Here is a 20150-nt window from a genome sequence, read left to right as displayed (position 1 = left end):
TTGAAAGTCAATACACGGCAACACGTGGACGGCTACGATTTAAAGAATCAAATTTCTAGGAAGAATCTACGTCATCGATGCGAGACTACATTTTGGATACTGTAGATATGGGAGTAGAGGAAAACGAATATGAGAAACTATTGCCAGGTCGGATTTGTGGTGCTTGGACTCTTTAAATAACTAGAAATTATTTATTTATTTATTTATTTTATTAAATTATTCAAAATATTATAAATTTTAGAATATGTTTTGATGACGTCACTTATTAATGATGAATAAAAAATCACCATTGATTTAATAATTGGTACATAAAATATATAATTTATTGTATTTTTATATAATTTAAGTTTATATTTATGAAAATTGGCGTTGAAGAATATTGACCAGAAAACTTGCGTGCCACGCTGCTCGAGCAACTTAGATTACACAACCTATTCATTTTCGTGTACTTTAGAATAACGAAAAAATATCAATTTAATTCGATTTTTAATTATGTGTGATGTCCCACATTGGTTGGGGGAGCAGAACAAACCACCGTTTATAATGGTGTGGAAACCTTCACCTTGTAAACGCGTTTTAAAGCCTTGAGGGAAAGCTCGAAAGGGAAACCCCAAAGAAGACAATATTTGCTAGCGGTGGATCTTGGTCGTTACAAATGGTATCAGAGCCAGACACTGGACAATGTGCTAGCCTTCTCACCCTTCCCCGAACGGGGGTAGTCACGAGGCGGTGTGCCAATAAGGACGCTGGGCCCTAAAGGGGGTGGATTTGGGAGCGGTTCGATATCGATGGGAGGAAGGAAAGAGTGCCAGCAATCACGCTGGGCCCCGAAGGGGGGGAAGATTGTGATGTCCCACATTGGTTGGATTTGAGAACAAACTACCATTTATAAGGGTGTGGAAATCTTTCCCTAGTAGACGCGTTTGAAAGCTTTGAGGGGAAGTCCAAAAAAGGTAGACACGAGGCGGTGTGCTAGTAAAGACATTGGGCCCCAAAGGGTGTGGCGTTTTAAAGCCTCGAGTAAAGTCTGTTATTAATATTATATTAGCTGACTCTTCTAAGTTACATATAGAGTGAATTTTAATAATTTAATTTTAAATTTTAATATATATTTTTTAAAATGGCCTTTGTTTTTTCCATCTCTGTCGCAAACAAAACTTTCCATTTTTATGGTTTTTAATAAATAATTACAAAACTTTCCATTTTTATGGTTTTTAATAAATAATTATTATCTGACGTGTCAAAATCTTATCCTATTCCCAACTCACCCGGCAGATTTGTATTTAATTGGCAAATTGGGCCCATCAGGGCCCAAATCACTCCCGCAAATGACAGACCGACAAGCATTTTTTAAAAGATTATTTTTATTATTGTATTTGGATCAAATTATTTTAAAAAAATAATTATAGTTTGTGTATTTAAAAAAATACGATTATTTCAATATTATTTCTTTTAAAAACTATATGTTAAAATGTTATATATAAAATGACACGAGTAATATAAAATGACGTAGAGTGATATTTGAATTAATTCTCAAAATATAAAATTCAAATATATATATATATATATATATATATATATATTTTTTTTTTTATTGTTAAAAAATAATTTTGAAAGGTTTTATGAATATATTTTTTAAAAAGAGATGAAAAATTCAAGGGGAAATAATTAATAATTATTGATATTTTTTAGGCTATCCAAATTTGAGAGCTTTTGTGTGGTGGGCTTTAAAGGCCCAAAATGGTGGGCCCACTCTCCCTATTATTAGTTTCTTAATCGTTAAACGAGGGCCCATTACTATTGACCAATCAAACGGCGACACGTTAATACCACAAGAATATACTTTTATTTAAATTAAACTCATATTATCATTTAAATTTCTAACATAAACTAAAAATTTTAATTTTGTATTTAAAATATTAAATGATCCATTAATTATAAAATTTAAATTTAAATTACTACTTATAAAATTTATTTTACACAAATAAAAAATTAAAGATTAAATATATATTTTATTCAATTATTTGAAATGAGTTAATATAGGTTTGACAAATGATCCAAATAATTGTAAATAATGAATTTTGAAAAGCAAAATTATATAAAAATTAAAAAAAAAAAAAGAAGAAATATAGTATTTTAGATTATAAACTCATTTTATTTTTTATTAAAATAAAATACGTAAAATTATAATTATTATAACTTTCATTTTTGTTTCATCCGCTATAAATATATTAACACAAAAACTTTAATTTTTAATTAGAATTTAATTTTTAAAATTATTATTAAATATATATATAAAAACTTTATTTCCAAAATTTATGTCGGGGCAGTATTTTGTAATTACGTAATTTAAAATATTTTTTTTTTAATAAATAAATATTTTATTACTATTATTTTCAACCATTAGCTTTAGCTTTTAGTATATTGGGTTGAGGGAGCTGACCGCCATTTATTCCTTTATAAAAGAATATTGAATTGGCTTTTAAAAGTAGGCTAAAGTAATTGCACTTTGAATTTTGTATCTATTTTTTAAAAATATTTATTATAAATAAATAATAATAATAATATCTATTTTATTATTTATGCTTTTTTTTTTTTTAAGTTGTCCATGTGCTCTGTTTCTGAGTAAGCACTTTAGGTCCACTCGGGAAAGATTTAGAGAATATAAAAGTTTTAAATAATTATAAGATTATTACTTTTTATAAAAATTTCAAAACTTTCATACGGGACGTTGCAGATGATGAATCACAAAGGCTAAGTTCAGTAGCATGATGGAATTCTTCGTTTATAGTCAGATGCACTGTTTCAATTTCTCGAAATGAAAGATGGTTAACTCTAGAGCTTTTAATTCCTTATCTACGGATGAATCGATTAAAATCTTATATCATATTAGAATCACGCTTATTCAATAAATAAATACAAAATTTAAAAATGACTCGAGGAATCGTTGTCTTTTTAGTTAATATTCTGACGTTTTTTTTACTCCAAAGTTATAATTTACCTAATAATAAATAACTTAATTTTCAGAAAAACCTTTTGGAAAGANAAAAAAAAAAAAAAAAAAAAAAAAAAAAAAAAAAAAAAAAAAAAAAAAACTTTTAATTAAAGGTATAAAAAAGTGGAAAGTAATGGTACACTAGACATACATTTTTTAAAAATAATTTCAACGATATTAATAGATATAATATTTTAAATAAAGATAACATGAAATAATTTAAAATATGTTTTTCAACTCTTAAGATATGTCAGATTGTCTTTAAATTGGATGTTTGAATATATTTAATAAAAATAAAATAAATTTTAAGTAGTTTGAGCATAAATTCTAATGACTTGTATTGATTGTAAACTCATGATCATTTCCTAAATAACTGAGTCGAGTGGAGTAGACTATAAATATGAGTTTTCTTTTTTAAATATTTTTTTATCATGAGCTCAAGTGGTTAGGTTATAGAGACTGTTATTTATAGCTAAGTCAATGGTTTATAATTACATGACATCAAGTAAATTGTAAAATAGCTATAGTAAAAAATTATATCGGTAAACTATATATATATGATAGATAGTTATATATAGTAAGAATTATATCTATGAGCTGAATTATATATATATATATATATATCCGATTTTTGAGAATGTACTTTCTAGATGGAGGATACTTTGTTGAGCGATATATTATATTTAATTAGACGAAAATGTTGAGATATAATATTTGAATAATATATTATTTAAGGAATATATCTTTGATAGTATCTCTTAATATTCTTTTCTTTATGATTTATAGTATATTTTATTTTATTCTTAATATTTAATTAGTTTATATTTTTCCTATAGTTATTAGTTATTTAATGTTTATGAATATTAAAATATTAATTAGAATACCTATCTTTCATTCTGATTCTGAATACAGAAGCTTAAATTTGGTTTATAAAATTTATATTTGATTGTACTTTTTTTAATTTTAGTTCAAAAGTTTATTGAGAAAGTGAGGATTAGAAACGATCAGGTAGTAGGTCTGACTACTGAGCACCGTCTGGCCGAGTGTCAGCTGTTAAGGATTATTGGAAGTGAGTCCCACATTCGTCAGTGGAACACCATGGGTTTATAAATGAGGTCTTCCATGGGTTTATAAATGAGGTCTGTTAGAATTGGTCAATCCATTAGAATAGCTTGAAGTTAGTCATGCCATAAGAATAGGCTTACTTCGTTAGTTTCCTATGAAATCGGATCTATTAGTTAATCTTTTGCCAATATAAATAGAATATGTCCTCAATAGTGTGAGGTACAGTTTTGCATAAACTTGATATGGTATCAGAGCAGAAATAAGATCCACGAGATCCATAGCCTCTGCTGTTAGACATGTCAATCCCAATCAACACAATGTCTTCTCCGTCGATCAGTCAGGTGATTAGTGTTAAGCTTACACAAGAAAATTATCTACTGTGGTCTACCCAAATCCTTCCCTACTTGCGTAGCCAAAACCTTGTTGGTTTTGTGGATGGATCCATGCCTGCACCAAGCCAGACGATCGCCGTTGAACCAAGTGAAGAAACAGGGAATCGCAAAATTATCATCAACCCTGAGTTCACAGTCTGGTACCCCCAGGACCAGCTGGTACTCAGCCTCATCAACTCATCAGTCACTGAGGAGGTTCTCAGCACGATGGTTGGAATCACCACTGCACGAGAAGCCTGGATTACGCTGGAGCGACAATTTGCTTCCACATCTCGAGCAAGAGCAATGCAGATCCGTATGGAACTCTCTACTATCCAGAAAAAGGACATGACAATTGCTGACTACTTTCGTAAAGTAAAACATCTTGGTGATACACTTGCTGCCATTGGCAAGCGAATAGAGGATGAAGAACTCATCGCCTACATGCTGCAAGGACTTGGTCCAGATTATGATCCTCTAGTCACAAGCATTACAACCAGAACAGATGTATACACTGTCAGCGACGTGTATGCTCACATGCTGAGCTATGAGATGCGGCACTTGCGTAAGGGTACATTTGAGCAACTTTCATCTGCTAACAATGTCAATAGGATATCCATTCGTGGAGGTGCCAATGGAGGTCGAGGTAGTCGCGGTCGTAGTCGTCAGTTAAATAGTGGTCATGGACAATCAAGGCGTACTGTGAACAATCCTGGACGTCAACCATCAAAGACACAAAGCAGCTCAGGCATTGTCTGTCAGATTTGTGGTAAGCCCAATCACGATGCTTTGCAATGCTGGCACAGATTTGATCAGGCATATCAAGCCGAAAATAATCTCAAACAAGCAGCTTTGGCAACAAGTGGATACACTAGTGACACAAACTGGTATGTTGACACTGGAGCCACAGATCATATCACCAATGACCTAGAGAGGCTTACCACCAGAGAACGCTACACTGGCACCGACCAAATTCAGGTTGCAAATGGCGCAGGTTTGTCTATCTCTCATATTGGGAATTCATTAATTTCTGGTTCATCTCTTGTTCTGAAACATATCCTATATGTTCCTAAAATCAATAAGCACCTAATTTCAGTACAAAGACTAGCATCTGATAATAATGCTGTTGTAGAATTTCACCCAAACTATTTTTTGGTTAAGGACCGAGTCACGAAGAAACTCCTGCTCCACGGTAGATGTAAGAATGGCCTATACGTTCTACCGCATAATTTCAGTCAAGCCTTGCTGACAGCCAAACTTTCGAAAGAACAATGGCACAGAAGGCTAGGGCACCCTGCATCTCCAATTACCATTAGAATTCTACAAGATAATAATTTAGCTATAGATACTAATATTCCCTCTTCCTCAATTTGTAATGCTTGTCAATTAGGGAAAGCACATCAATTGCCATTTGGTTCTTCTCAGCATGTATCTACAGCACCCCTTCAATTAATTCACACTGATGTATGGGGTCCATCCATTGCGTCAGTAAATAATTCCAAATATTATGTTTCCTTTGTTGATGATTTTAGTCGTTATGTTTGGATTTACTTTCTGAGATGCAAATCTGATGTTGAGTCTGTGTTCCTTCAATTTCAAAAACATGTTGAAACTATGCTAAATACCAAAATTCGCTCCGTCCAATCAGATTGGGGGGGTGAATACCATCGGTTACACAATTATTTCAAATCCACAGGCATTGAACATCATATCTCCTGTCCTCACACACACCAGCAGAATGGGTTAGTCGAAAGAAAACACAGACACATTGTAGAAACTGGCCTTGCTTTACTCGCTCAAGCCAACATGCCTCTATCCTACTGGGATGAAGCTTTCAACACAGCTTGCTTTCTTATAAATAGAATGCCCAGCCGAACCATACAACAAGACACACCACTTCATAAATTGTTTGGTAAAAGTCCAGACTACTCCATGCTTAGGGTGTTTGGCTGTGCTTGCTGGCCTAATTTAAGGCCTTACAACAACAAGAAACTGAGTTTCAGAACTACTAGATGTATATTCTTGGGTTATAGTTCTTCTCATAAGGGATATAAATGCTTAAATAGAAGTACAGGACGTATTTACATCTCTAGAGACGTGGTTTTCGATGAAAATATTTTTCCTTTTGAAGAATCTAAGCCACCAAACAAAACCACAAATCCACATCATCCTGTTCTACTTCCAGCCTTAGCCAAACTTGCTAGTTTTTACACTGAAAATGCTCTTACAGATATTGAACCAGTTGTTAGTAATTCCCATATGAATGATGGTCAAACTGATAATATTGCTAGTGACAACTTGTCTGGTGTCAGCTTATCTTCTGCAGATAATACAAGAAGTTCAGAGGAAATTGCAGAATATGAAGCTGAGAGCAGTTCGATCAATGCTCAAAACCAAACTCATGAACATGTGTCTGATCAACCAACTGAAGCAGCTAGTCAACATCCAATGCGAACAAGGTTGAGAAATAACATTGTACAAGCTAAACAATTCACTGATGGAACTATCAGATATTCAGAAACCTCAAGAAAATTCGCAAGCGCTGTAACTATCACAACTCCGATCATAGAGACTGCTACTGAACCTCGAAACCTGCAGGAAGCCATGCAACATCCAAGATGGAGAGGAGCAATGAATGATGAGCTCTCAGCGCTAAAACGAAATGCCACTTGGGATCTAGTTCCACCCAAACCTGGAATAAATCTCATTGATAGTAAATGGGTGTATAAAGTGAAAAGAAAAGCAGATGGGTCAGTTGAAAGATTAAAAGCAAGATTAGTTGCCAAAGGATTCAAGCAAAGATTTGGTGTTGATTACACTGATACTTTTAGCCCTGTGATCAAACCGTCAACAATCAGGGTCATTCTTTCGCTAGCAGTAACCAAGGGCTGGAATATGAGACAAGTTGATATCCAAAATGCATTTTTGCATGGAATTCTGAAAGAGGAAGTGTACATGCGACAACCACCAGGATTTCAAGACTCAGCCAAACCAAAGAATTACATATGCAAGCTCAAGAAAGCCCTTTATGGCCTGAAACAAGCCCCAAAAGCTTGGCATTCAAGGTTGACTGGAAAACTTATTGAGTTAGGCTTCAAGGCTTCAGTAGCTGATTCATCTCTTTTTATTCTCAAAAACAGAGAGATAACTATCTATATGCTCATCTATGTTGATGATATAATTATTGTGAGCTCCTCTGATCAAGCAACCGAAAGGTTGATTCAGAAATTGAAAATAGATTTTGCAGTAAAAGATTTGGGTGGTCTTGAGTATTTTCTGGGTATTGAAGTCAAGAAAACACGAGATGGTATCATACTGTCACAGAGACGATATGCCTTAGATTTGTTGAAAAGAGTAAACATGGAAAAATGCAAACCTATGTCTACACCAATGGGTTCTGCTGAAAAATTATTCAGAGAACAAGGAATACCCTTATCAGCTGAAGAACAATTCAAATACAGAAGTACAGTGGGAGCACTACAATATTTGACAATGACTAGGCCTGATTTGGCATTTGCTGTCAATAAAGTGTGTCAATATCTTCATACACCTACTGATGCTCATTGGGGTGCTGTGAAGAGAATTCTTCGTTATGTTAAAGGCACACTAGCATTAGGAGTGAAAATTCAGAAATCAACCATGATGTTGTCGGGGTTTTCTGATGCTGATTGGGCTGGTTGTCCCGATGATCGACGTTCAACTAGCGGCTTTGCTGTATTTCTTGGAGCAAATCTAATCTCATGGAGTTCCAGAAAACAGGCTACAGTGTCAAGATCAAGCACCGAAGCAGAATACAAGGCCATTGCGAATCTTACTGCAGAAATGATTTGGATCAAGTCATTACTGAAGGAACTGGGCGTGTATCAATCAAAGGCTCCTCGCCTCTGGTGTGACAACCTCGGAGCTACATATTTAACTTCAAATCCAGTATTTCATGCTAGAACGAAACATATTGAAGTTGATTTTCATTTTGTTCGAGAACAAGTAGCACGTAAAGCAATGGAAGTTCGGTTCATTTCATCAAGTGATCAAGTAGCTGATATCCTGACAAAACCACTGTCTAAAACTCCTTTTACTACACATTGTAACAATCTCAACATGTACAAGACTTGTTGGGATTGAAGGGGACTGTTAGAATTGGTCAATCCATTAGAATAGCTTGAAGTTAGTCATGCCATAAGAATAGGCTTACTTCGTTAGTTTCCTATGAAATCGGATCTATTAGTTAATCTTTTGCCAATATAAATAGAATATGTCCTCAATAGTGTGAGGTACAGTTTTGCATAAACTTGATAAGGTCTGTTGGGGAAGCCTAGAGCAAAGCTACATGAGAGCTTATACTATTGTTGAGAGTTATGATTCCTAACATCAGCGGTCTAGTGCTGTAGAACAGAGCCGCCACCGGCTTATAAAAGCCTGTCCCTCCTAGTTGTTTCTGTGCTCATTTCGCATAGCCATGGCAAACCTCGATGTTCCGTTGATCACTGAGGCTAACGGAGCAACATCGTTGGCCGGATCCTCCTATTCTATGAAGCTTGAGGCCAAGGAAATTAAGCTATGGGGCGGCCGCTTCCAGGAGAGCGTCACAGATGCCGTCGAACGCTTTACAGAGTCGATTTCTTTTGATAAGGACCTTTACAAGCATGATATCCGCGGGAGTCGTGCTCATGCATCGATGCTCGCCAAGCAGGTCTGTTACTTCTTATTTTCAGTTTGTAATTTTTGTGAAGCTCGATTCTGTTTTGTTTCTGCGACGGAATGTTTAGTGTTTATTTGTGGCGTTTGTTCTACCATAACAGGACTGAATAACGATAATGCGCTGCGCGTTCATGATAATGGTTTGTGGTTTGGTTGCAGGGATTGATAAGCGTCAGTGACGAAGACAGTATTCTAACAGGTCTTGATGCGATCGAGAGGCGTATTCAAAATGGCGAGTTCGTCTGGAGAGCTGATAGGGAAGATGTTCACATGAACATTGAAGCTGCGCTTACTGATTTGATTGGCGAACCTGCCAAGAAACTTCATACTGCTCGGAGCCGCAACGACCAAGTCGCGACTGATTTTCGCTTGTGGTGCCGCGATGCCATCGATTCCATTGTCGAGAGGATCAAAGATCTTCAGATTGCGATGGTGGATTTGGCAATTAAGAATGCAGGAACTATTGTTCCAGGTTATACACATTTGCAGAGAGCACAACCCGTCCTACTTCAGCATCTTCTCTTGGCATTCGTTGAGCAGGTATTCAACAGTACTTTAGCTCAGCGTCTTAAGTTATGGCTGAAATCCTAAAATCAATGGTTGCTTTGCTGCTGGTATCGTTAGATGCATGGTTTCGATCTTCCCTCGCGATGTGATGGTTACTTATAGAACTTTATAGAACTATTGATTTCCAATTTGCTTCATGGCTTATCATTTTCCTAATCTTAAGGAACAAAGCCGGAATTAGGATTGGAGATTATGCTTGTATTTCACTTTTCATAAACTCTACAGTAATCTGATTCTGGATCTACAATCTGATTCTGGATCTACAAATGTCATTTCACGTTTTGTAGCTCGATCGGGATTCTGGTCGATTGCTGGACTGCAGATCTAGACTGAATTTCTGCCCCTTAGGAGCTTGTGCATTGGCTGGTACTGGCCTCCCAATTGATCGATTCATGACTTCGAACGCTTTAGGATTCTCATCTCCTTTGAGAAACAGGTCAGTTGTCTAGCATCTTACTTGTAAAGTTGTTCTTGGCGGTGATGTTGATGGCTGGAATATCCATGTTTGCCGGAGGAATCTGTGAGAGATTACGGATCTCACAATGGTATGATGTTACCCAAAAAAACCTCATATCAATGGCACCCTTCCCTAAATTATCCGACGTGGGATTCCCTCCAACAGTCCTCCGTATACTATAAAGTCTCCCCTAAGGCCTATGGAGCCTTCAAACAGCCTCTATTTGATTGAGGCTCGATTCCTTTCTCTGGAGTCCTCGAACAAAGTACACGTTCGACACTTCAGTCACTTTTGACTACTTCTTCAACACTCACAACTTCTTTGTTCGACACTTGAGGACTCTATTGACATGGGTAAGTTTAGGGCATGACTCTAATACCATGTTAGCAATCACAACTCTCTGCAATGGTATGATATTGTCGCATAAGCTCTCATGGCTTTTTCTTTGGGCTTCCCATTACCATTCCCAAAGATTAGATGTGAGGTTAGACTTGTAACGACCCAGGTCCCTGCTAGCAGCAGATATTGTATCAGAGCCAAACACCGAACGACGTGCCAGCTTTCTCGCTGTTCCCCGAAGGGGATAAACACGAGGCGGTGTGCCAGTAAGGACGCTGGGCCCCAAAGGGGGTGGATTTGGTCGGTCCCTCATCGATAGGAGAAAGGAAAGAGTGCCAACGAGGATGCTAGGCCCCGAAGGAGGGTGAATTGTGATGTTCCACATTGGTTGGGGAGGAGAACAAAACACCATTGATAAGGGTGTGGAAACCTTCCCCTAGGAGACGCGTTTTAAAGCCTTGAGGGGAAGCTCAAAACGGAAAATCCAAAGAAGACAATATCCGCTAGCGGTGGACTTGGGTCGTTACAAGACTTCCGTCGTCTTCATATTTTTCTATCTGACATGTAAATTTCATCGTTCGAGATAGTATCGATGCTGTTTCAGATCGAGATTTTGCAATGGAGTTTCTTTCTGCCAATTCAATTACAGCCATCCATCTTTCTCGTCTGGGAGAAGAATGGGTACTGTGGGCCTCAGAGGAGTTTGGATTCATCACACCTAATGACTCTGTTTCAACTGGAAGTAGCATAATGCCCCAAAAGAAAAACCCGGATCCAATGGAACTCGTTCGTGGAAAGTCGGCTAGAGTCGTAGGCGATTTAGTAACCCTTCTAACATTGTGCAAGGGTCTTCCTCTTGCATACAACCGCGATCTGCAGGTTTGAATTTCTTGACAATTCAAATTTCCTTTTCTTTCACGTTCTTTTTGTGTTATTAAGTTGTTCGTGGTGAGACAGGAAGACAAGGAGCCTGTGTTTGATAGTGTTAGGACAGTTTTAGGGATGCTTGAGGTTTCAGCTGAGTTTGCTCGGAACATTAGTTTCAATCAAGACAGAATAAAGAAGGCGTTGCCTCTTGGTCATCTTGACGCGACCACACTTGCAGACTATCTCGTGCATAAGGTTAGTATATATATATATATATATATATATATATATATATATTGTCTTTTACTCATCTTTGTTAGAAGAGCACTTAGTAAATGTTAACACTATTATAGAGAAATGGCTTAACACTATTCGGCAAATGCGAATACTTGTCTGATAAGTAATCATTACAAGGAAAGTAAGATTCGGATTATCTTGTTGATCGAATATCTCAAAGCAAGAATACTTGTTTGAGATTCGAATCATGTCTAACTGGAATGATTCTAAATATGCAATCTAAACTAAATAGAACAAAGAAAATGTAACAACACTTAGCCCTAATCATAAAGAATAGCTCAAAGGGAAAGTAAAATTCAAATTACCTTATTGATCCAATATCTCAAGGCAAAAATACTTCTTTGAGATTTGAATCCCTCTACAAAATTGATCCTGTCAAGCTTGAATGATTTGCAAAGAAACTTAGTCATTAGTTAAACGGAAGTACAAATGTTACTTTTACAACTTTTTAACTTTACTGAGACATTTCAAGAGTGGTAACTTCCATAATTTATGACTATAATTATAATGTATACATAATCATAATTAGCCACCATGTAAAGTTGAAAAAAAAAATTACTCATGTTATTAAAATTCAAGAAACGAACATAGATTCAACACATGGCGTGTTTTGATTAAAAGATTCTTTCAAGGACCCCGATGTTGCAACAGTGAGCTTTCATTGATTCCAAAACAGTTACTTACATTTGTTTTGAAAACTGCTGTTTAGAACAATTTTCTTTTAGGGGATTGGCAAAAGCAAATAATGCTAGAGGCTTAATTCGTTACTCAACAAGAAAAAAAAGAACAATTTCAATTATTTTAGAAGATGGGTCCTTTTCAAATTTTAGAAGTGATTCTAACTCTCTGATTTCATCTATCTTCTTAAACAGGGAGTCCCTTTCAGAACATCTCATGATATTGTAGGCAAGTGTGTAACAATGTGTCTTGGAAAGAACTGCCAGCTGAAGGACCTGAGTCTCAATGATCTGCGAATGTTGAGTCCGATCTTTGGCGACGACGTTTACGAGTTTCTTGGAGTAGAAAATGCAGTTAGCAAATTTTCGTCTTATGGCTCCACGGGATCGGAATGTGTTGCCGGTCAACTCCAATATTGGATCCAGAAACTTGGCACTGGTTAGTAGAGATTAGGTTTGATAAACCCAACATCTTTGTACTTTACATTTCTGAATTTATTCTTTATTTAGTGTCTTTCTAAGTTCACCACTAATGGATATTGTCTTCTTTAAGTAGTCGAAGAGATTTCGTTCTCCTCTAACCGATGTGCGATCTCACAATTCAATTCTCATGGAGGTCAGTGTTCTCGCTGTCACATCGATGTCTAACTCTAATACCATTTATAATAGTCCAAGCTAGCTTCCTACTAGCAAATATTGTCCTCTTTGTTGAGGATTATTGGAGGTGAGTCCCACATCGGTTAATTTAGTGGGAGTGAGTCACATTGATTAATTTAATGGAAGATCATAGATTTATAAGTGAAGAATACTAACTTCATGGTATGAAGCCTTTTGGGGAAGCCCAAAGCAAAGCCTTATGTTCAAAGTGGACAATATCATACCATTAGAGTCGTGATTCTTTATGCTCTTTGGACTTTTCCTTTCGAGTTTTCTCTCAAAATTTTAAAATATGTCTGTTAAGGAGAAGTTTTCACACATTTATAAAGAATATTTCAATTCTCTCTTCAATCAATGTGAGACCTCGTGCTTATTTTCACTTTACAATAGTTTCTTGTGAGGATAGTTCCACCCAGGTTTTCTTACTGATTAGATTGAAATTAAATATTTAACCGATCATTAAACTTTCAAATTTGTATCTAATCTTATACAAACATTTTACTTTTATGTCTAACATATCTATAATTTTTAAAATGCGGGACAAATCAAATCAATGACTTTTTAGACCATAAAAAGTAGAAAAGGCTTATTGAACACAAAATAACAAATATGATATAAAATCGAAGGTTTAACAAGATACTAAAACATTTCAAATTGTCACCTATTAAGTAACAGCCAATATCCTATTGGATGAAGATCATATAATAAATGAAAACAATAACAGCACGAAAAGAATACATCTCTGACCAGAATGTAGGGGTCCGAAGCAGAATCTCATTCAAGCAAAGGATGCTCTATCCTTGACCAAGTTCCTGCCTCCTCCCCTGTAACATGTCAGATTAAAATTTAAATAACAAGTTGAGAGAGCTGAATACAACATTTCATGTCCAATTAAAAGAATTGACCGTAGTTAAGGTAAAAAATCAACGCTAATAGCAGCAATTTGCATCAAATGATATCATTTCATCAATCTGAGACAGTTCTGGCTCAAGTAGAGGGCGAGGAAAATCAGTAGGTCCTCATTTTTTAGTATTAGGGGTAAAACTCCAAATTAGGCCATATGTGCAGTGTTTTAAGGTGGATGGGCGGATCAGCTCAGCAGCAGGAAACTCAAATGTAGCCATTCGCCCTGCCTATGTTCATTGACAGGTAACATTACGTCTAATTGGTCTGCAGAGTTCAAATTTGTTGTTAATAAAGACAGAAGAAAAATTAGGATGTGTTCAAATAATTTAGTTATAAAAGCCATAACTTACCAATAAGTTTTTTATGTCAGATAAAGGATTCATTTGTGGCCCAAATTCATCGACCATCTCACTTGGTTTGTCATCTCTGTTGCTGCACTTTCCACGCGCACATCCACATGATGACCCACAGCTGCTTCCGGTTGATCGGCATTTGCACTTCGTTGTCTTGCACAGTGATTTCTTGCTGCAAGAGCAGCATTCTGCTTTTACAGTTCTCTTCGTTGCCACGTTAAACCCGTGTTGATGTTCTTCTCCAGCTATAGCGAACTGCTCGAATAGATTATTACTCCCATTGCTGGCAGAGGATGGACCGGAATCATCCTAATATAAAACTATATGATCAGTTCAGCTTCATACAATTCATATCATGTTTTATGCTTAAAGTCTCAGTTGTGTGAGTCCACGTTGACTAATTTAGAGGATGATCATGGTTTATAAGTAAGGAATACATCTTCATTGGTATGAGGCCTTTTGGGGAAGCCTAAAGCAAATCCATGGGAACTTATACTCAAAGTGGACAATATCATACTATTACCACGAGAAGCCAAATGCACTGACCTTTGATTCATCCTTTTGAGTATGATTGAACTTCTGGATTCGCATTTGGTTAACCAAGCCACTTAATATGACCATCTGTTCCTTTAGTTCAGCCACATCTTGATTGATTCCCAATACGTTATCAGTCTCCAGTGATTGGTACCTGAAAAGGCAGGAATCATAAGGTTAATGAAGTTCTGGAGAAGTGAAAAACAGTAGTAGTCCTACTAGAACTACCTCAACCTCACAACATTTCAAAAGATTTACCATGTTTGTTCTTGCTTTAGGGCATCTGCTTCTTCCTGAAGTTTTGCAATTTCCTTATCCTTCCTAACCACAGAAAATGAAGTTGTAGGCAGATAATTAAAATATTGGAATAAAAAATATTGCAGTCATTGATTTCAAAACATTGATTCTTGCAACATTTTAATTCCATGAGTTGTGTAAGTTACTCTCATAACATGAGAACGTTAACTCGGCCAAAATTCATTGAGAACAAAAAATTAAGTAAAGAATTATTTCAAACTGCAACAAGAATTAGACATGTCGATGTAATCAATTTTTCATCTGCAATCAAGGACCGCCTTTCTGCTTCACCATCTAGTCGACCAAGCAAGAATAAACGGAAGCCAATTTAATTTTCACTATAGTTTTTATTCATATAAAGAATCACTGGACTCAATATCAAGTCACAGACATCTTACAGTCCAAAAGAAATTTTTAATTCACATACAGATGAATTTAAAAGAAACATGCCTAGCCCAACCATTAAATGCTCACAAGTGAAATTAACGATGGATTGAACCAAGCACAAGAACCAATTCTAATAGAAGTAGAATTTTGGATTGAACAGTAAGGGTGGTGACATTTTTAAAGGAAAGAAAGCATCAAAGACTCACTCTTCTATTTGATGCTCATACTGGGAACACAGCTCATGTAAGCTCGCTGTGACTTCGAATTCATTCTCAACAGACTGCACGAAAATTTTGCAGTTAAACAAAAATCACCAAAGATGCAGTCGTGATTTATTTATCCAATCTCTTTCTTTACATCCACATGGATAATATATAATTCATTTGTGCTTAAAGCATTTTTCTTTTTTCTTTTTATTTTTTATGGAAGAGTATACTGTCAAAAAGCACAAAAAAGAAAAGGCTTCAGTCATTAGAAAAATCTTGTTGGGAACATCTTCAAGGATCACATATGCACGAAATTCAGGACTCTTAGAACTTTTGGTCATAAGTCATAACTCATGAGTCACAGCCAGCATAAAGCACTTGTTATACGCTTTAAATCCAAATGAATTCTGATATACATATATCATAAAGCAAAATACACATTCACATGCAGGGAGTGCACGAGTAAGAATTGATTTTCTCCTCAGACCAAAGTTCCTAGAGGTATGCAACAAAAGTTGAAAAGGTGCACATTACAAACAATAAGTTCTTCAATAGAAATGTGGCATCAACTACTGGAAAGGAAATGGTAAGCCAATCCATCAAATTACAAATGTTCTTTTAAAGAACCGAAACATATTGAATGTTTGCTAAACTAAAATATTTACCTTCAATCTATTATAATTTTCACTAACAAAATGGACACGGAACTTTTAGATGATTTATTTTAGTCTTAAAGTTTCATATTCATGGAAATGCCGAGATGTTGCAGCTGGAAGCTTAATGTACAGCCCATTTCAATAAAGGTTGTCAATGTTGCATCCACTAACCTAAATGTTTAACATGCGTCGTTTTACTTAATTTTAGTCTCACGTTACGGCAGATTAAAAAGGGAAGCCTCTTTAAGTTCTAAGAATACCACAACAGACGCAACTTCAAACAAAACCAGGAACTGTTAAGTAATTCATGATAATTCTGAAATGCGATCACCAACAGAAGATTTTCTTAATGCCAATTATAAATACAATACCAACACGAAGATTTGAAGAATAAAACAAAGCCCACAATGGTATGCAAAAAAAAAACAATCAATTTGAAGATTAAAAAAAAACTGTAACTAAGATATTGTTAGAGAAAGACTTCACAGTTACAACCAAAAAATAAATTCGTTTGCTGATATGCACCAACAAACATGATTATACGATGTACAACCGCAGTGATATGACAAGTTAATCCACCCACAATCGCTAGCTGATTGAGGCATATATAGACACGCAAACATTAAGCTCAAATTCCACGAATTACCTGACTGGAAGTAACATTTTCCTGTCTGGCACCTGCATATGATACTCCAAAAGGAAGAAAAACAAGTGAATACGGTTAAGTAGAAAACAAACTTGATGATGAGAACGTTGGTTCTTAACCTGTTCTTCTTTGTGCAGAAGTTCTTCGAGATTCCAAAAGGTTTCTTATCTTTTTTGTAATTTCAGAAGCTTCCTCGGTCTTCCGTTGCAGAACCTCAAGAAAGAAAATTACAAAACATTTAACATGAAACCGTTCTATAAAAATTAAAATAAAAGTTAAGAAACACAATAGATCGGCTCCAAAAGAATATGACTCACCATCTTTAGTCTTTGGTTTGAAGTTCGGAGCTTATTCATTTCATGCTCATTTCTTCTATTCTCTCTCTTGAGCTGATAGCACATTGAAAAACATTGTTCAAAAAATAAATTAAGCTGCAAATAGTCAGTCTATGGGAAAAATGATATATGGATGTCAATAGCAGAGATAAAATCCATAATCCAAATATCAAAACGTGAATTTTCAAACCACATATAATATCAATACTAAATTATTAGAGCAGCAGTCAGGATTACAAGATGAACAGTGATGGTGATATAATATGTATTTAACATACCTGAAGAACTTCCTTCTCCAATGAACCTTTACATAATCTGAACTGCACAGACTCTAGCTTCATCTTGCATTGTAGTTGAACCTAAATGAAAATTTTCTGTTGGCAATGGACGTAGACGAAGAGAACAATGGAAGAGTTTCACATTAGCATGAATAATATACTGTGCAGCAATATTTTACCTTCTGAGCCTTCAAACTCATGATCTCAAAATCTGTCTGTTTAGTTGCTCCATCACCTTTTGGCCTTCTGGTTGAAAGCTGAGACTGAACATCTAGTTTCTTCTTCAATTCTGTGACCTGCGAGAGTTTAATATGGGACTGGTTAATTGCATGATAATCAACATGTGACCAAAAAATAAAAAACACGTTGCACCTGATCTTCAAGAACATCCAACTTCTGAATATAACCTTCTCTGAGTTTTTTAGCACTATTCGCATCGCTTGATGAAGCAATTTCTAATCTGTCTTTTAGATCTTTAATTTCTTTCTGCCAATTATCAGATGCAGAAAAGTGAGAAAGCAATGACCGTGTATTCAGTTGCAAAAATAAATTCTAGAAATGAACAACAACCACATTCTCTCTCAGAACGAAAAATTGATGTCAAAATATGCTAACATATACTCTTCTCCTATCATTTTTTTTTTCTTGTGCAGGTGTAGAATGATGTTCTGCTCAAAGCTTTCATCAATTTAATCCCATTGAGTGAAGCACTAGATTCTGTAGATCAAGTAATCAAAATTATTCAAACAAAATAGATAGATCGAAATTTGTGGCACTAGAATTACAAAAGCAATATCGAATTTCAGATCCTGAACAGGAACGACGTTGGACTATCATCTCACTTTTAACAGCTTCCAGAGAGATCAATGGTAATGTCATTGTAAAGTTTCCTCAGCTATTAAAAGTAGTGAACCGCTGATTTTTTGTATAAAATCATTCGCTAAAAATCAGTAAGAGGAGAAACTTAGTCGATATTTTCATTTCACTACGCATTACTCTAGCTTGCCGAGTTTCTGTACATCAAACAATGAAACACGATCCAATTGTTTGCTCTCAAATTTCTGAGCGATCAAACGGAGTGGATTACAGCACAAGAAGAATTAAAAACCTGAAACGCTTTATTTTCACGCTCGAGCTCTTGAATTCTCTTTTCGTAGTCTCTACTGTCCGTAGCCGATGTGACCGAGGACGACGAGGCATCGGCTTCTCCCTTTTGCTTCGTTTGACGGCTTGCCTTCCTCATTTTCTGCCGCCGGCAGCTTGTTTAAGGCAAAATATCGCTCTAAGATCGAAAAATTACCGAGAAATGGAAACTGAAAGCGCTAATCGGCGCTCTCCGAACTAGCTACGGAGTCCACCGTCGAGAGGTTGAAGATGAATCGAGAGGATTTTGATTTCATTCCACTGATCCTTTCATCACTCTGGAGATGGAGTAGTTGAATTTAACGATGGAGGGAAAATGGCTCAAAATTCAATTTTTGCCACGTCAGAGTTTGCGTGTCCCCACTCACGCGCCAGCAATTTTAGTGATGAATTATTGTTTTATTTATTAAATTATGACAACTAAAATTGACCGGATAAAAAATTTAAAACAAAATAAATAAATAAATAAAATTCAGAGTTTTAAAATCTCATTAAATATAAATGAAATATTATATATAATAAACCATTTAATTTTATAAAATTATGAAAATGACGGGTTGAGATAAGTAATTGGAGCTTATTTTTCGGTCGAAACGTGATTGAAAAGAGCCAAAGAAGAAGATAGGCATGGAATTATAGCGTCCACAAAATTCCAACGGGAAGAAAATGAAATGACAACGTTGACACGTTGCCCTATTTTAAGGCGTAACAATAACGTGGTCCTAAATTACATTACTGCAGAAGCTTCATTGGTTGGACGCTGGGAAGGGACACTCAACCAAATATCCACAAGCAATCAAAAATTGACTCCGTTATCGAATATCTGTTCCAATTTCCTCTGGAATCAAAACTGACACAACTTTTGTCGTCGGAAAAAAAAAATCATTTTATATTAATAAATTATTTCAATATATTAAAGATTCAATTTAGTTGTTCGTTATTATTTAAAAAAAAAAATTAGTTTAACTAAAAACGTATATTTATGTTAAGAATTGTTTTTCACAATGGTACGATATTGTCCACTTTGAGCATAAGCTCGCATAGCTTTCCTTTTGACTTGTTCAGAAGACATCATATGAGAGTAGACTTATTTTTTTATTTATAAATTCAGGATTATTCCATAAATTAGGGGACGTGGGACTGACTTCCAAGAATCTTTTTATTCCGGTGTAAATTAAAAATTAATATGGAAAAATTGAGTTTGAATATAAAAATTTTATAATAAAATAAAAACAAATAAATAATAATGTAATAACTTTATAAATGTCAACATTGAAGATAATGTTTGAAAAATTTATATAATTTTTTTATAATTGACTAAATATACAATAAGGTAAATATTGTAATATTGATAAGTTTAGGGTAAAAATTAAGAATAAAGAAAGTAGAAGGAGTGCTTAGCAAAACGGGAACCAGAGC

At 35.4% G+C, this 20150-nt stretch overlaps 2 protein-coding genes and 1 non-coding gene across 3 annotated transcripts; 2 read left to right on the top strand and 1 right to left on the bottom strand.

Moving 5' to 3' along the window:
- Positions 1-4845: 4845 nt before the first annotated feature.
- Positions 4846-4981, top strand: LOC111799349. Its single transcript, XR_002815820.1, has one exon. It is a non-coding gene; the product is annotated as a small nucleolar RNA Z247 (small nucleolar RNA).
- A 3879-nt stretch (positions 4982-8860) lies between these two features.
- LOC111799323 (argininosuccinate lyase, chloroplastic-like) lies at positions 8861-12914 on the top strand. Its single transcript, XM_023682840.1, has 6 exons — positions 8861-9121; positions 9289-9669; positions 9984-10132; positions 11080-11371; positions 11450-11614; positions 12529-12914. The coding sequence occupies exons 1-6, from the start codon at positions 8888-8890 to the stop codon at positions 12775-12777; spliced, it is 1470 nt and encodes a 489-aa protein (XP_023538608.1). The 5' UTR covers positions 8861-8887; the 3' UTR covers positions 12778-12914.
- Positions 12915-13587: 673 nt separating this feature from the next.
- On the bottom strand, positions 13588-19003 carry LOC111798209 (kinesin-like protein KIN-4C). The gene is made up of 12 exons (XM_023681220.1): positions 18697-19003; positions 17961-18074; positions 17768-17884; positions 17589-17669; positions 17293-17364; positions 17095-17188; positions 16976-17007; positions 15674-15747; positions 15042-15104; positions 14796-14937; positions 14247-14558; positions 13588-14160 (listed from the first exon to the last, which is right to left on the bottom strand). The coding sequence occupies exons 1-12, from the start codon at positions 18829-18831 to the stop codon at positions 14152-14154; spliced, it is 1245 nt and encodes a 414-aa protein (XP_023536988.1). The 5' UTR covers positions 18832-19003; the 3' UTR covers positions 13588-14151.
- Positions 19004-20150: the final 1147 nt, after the last annotated feature.

The sequence above is a fragment of the Cucurbita pepo genome, chromosome LG07, assembly GCF_002806865.2.
Source record: "Cucurbita pepo subsp. pepo cultivar mu-cu-16 chromosome LG07, ASM280686v2, whole genome shotgun sequence".
NCBI lineage: Eukaryota > Viridiplantae > Streptophyta > Magnoliopsida > Cucurbitales > Cucurbitaceae > Cucurbita > Cucurbita pepo.
The sequence above is the reverse complement of the archived record's forward strand: the minus strand, read 5'-3'. Positions and strand labels throughout refer to the sequence as shown.

Bases quoted from the DNA above. Each gene is read 5' to 3' on its own strand.
- LOC111799323 (XM_023682840.1), top strand. From the start codon at position 8,888: ATGGCAAACCTCGATGTTCCGTTGATCACTGAGGCTAACGGAGCAACA. The intron at 10,133-11,079 runs GTCAGTTGTCTA...CGTTCGAGATAG, and splicing joins TCATCTCCTTTGAGAAACAG to TATCGATGCTGTTTCAGATC. The intron at 11,615-12,528 runs GTTAGTATATAT...CTTCTTAAACAG, and splicing joins CAGACTATCTCGTGCATAAG to GGAGTCCCTTTCAGAACATC.
- LOC111798209 (XM_023681220.1), bottom strand. From the start codon at position 18,831: ATGAGGAAGGCAAGCCGTCAAACGAAGCAAAAGGGAGAAGCCGATGCC. The intron at 17,365-17,588 runs GTATGTTAAATA...ATGTGCTATCAG, and splicing joins TGGAGAAGGAAGTTCTTCAG to CTCAAGAGAGAGAATAGAAG. The intron at 17,008-17,094 runs GTTAAGAACCAA...TATCATATGCAG, and splicing joins TTCTGCACAAAGAAGAACAG to GTGCCAGACAGGAAAATGTT.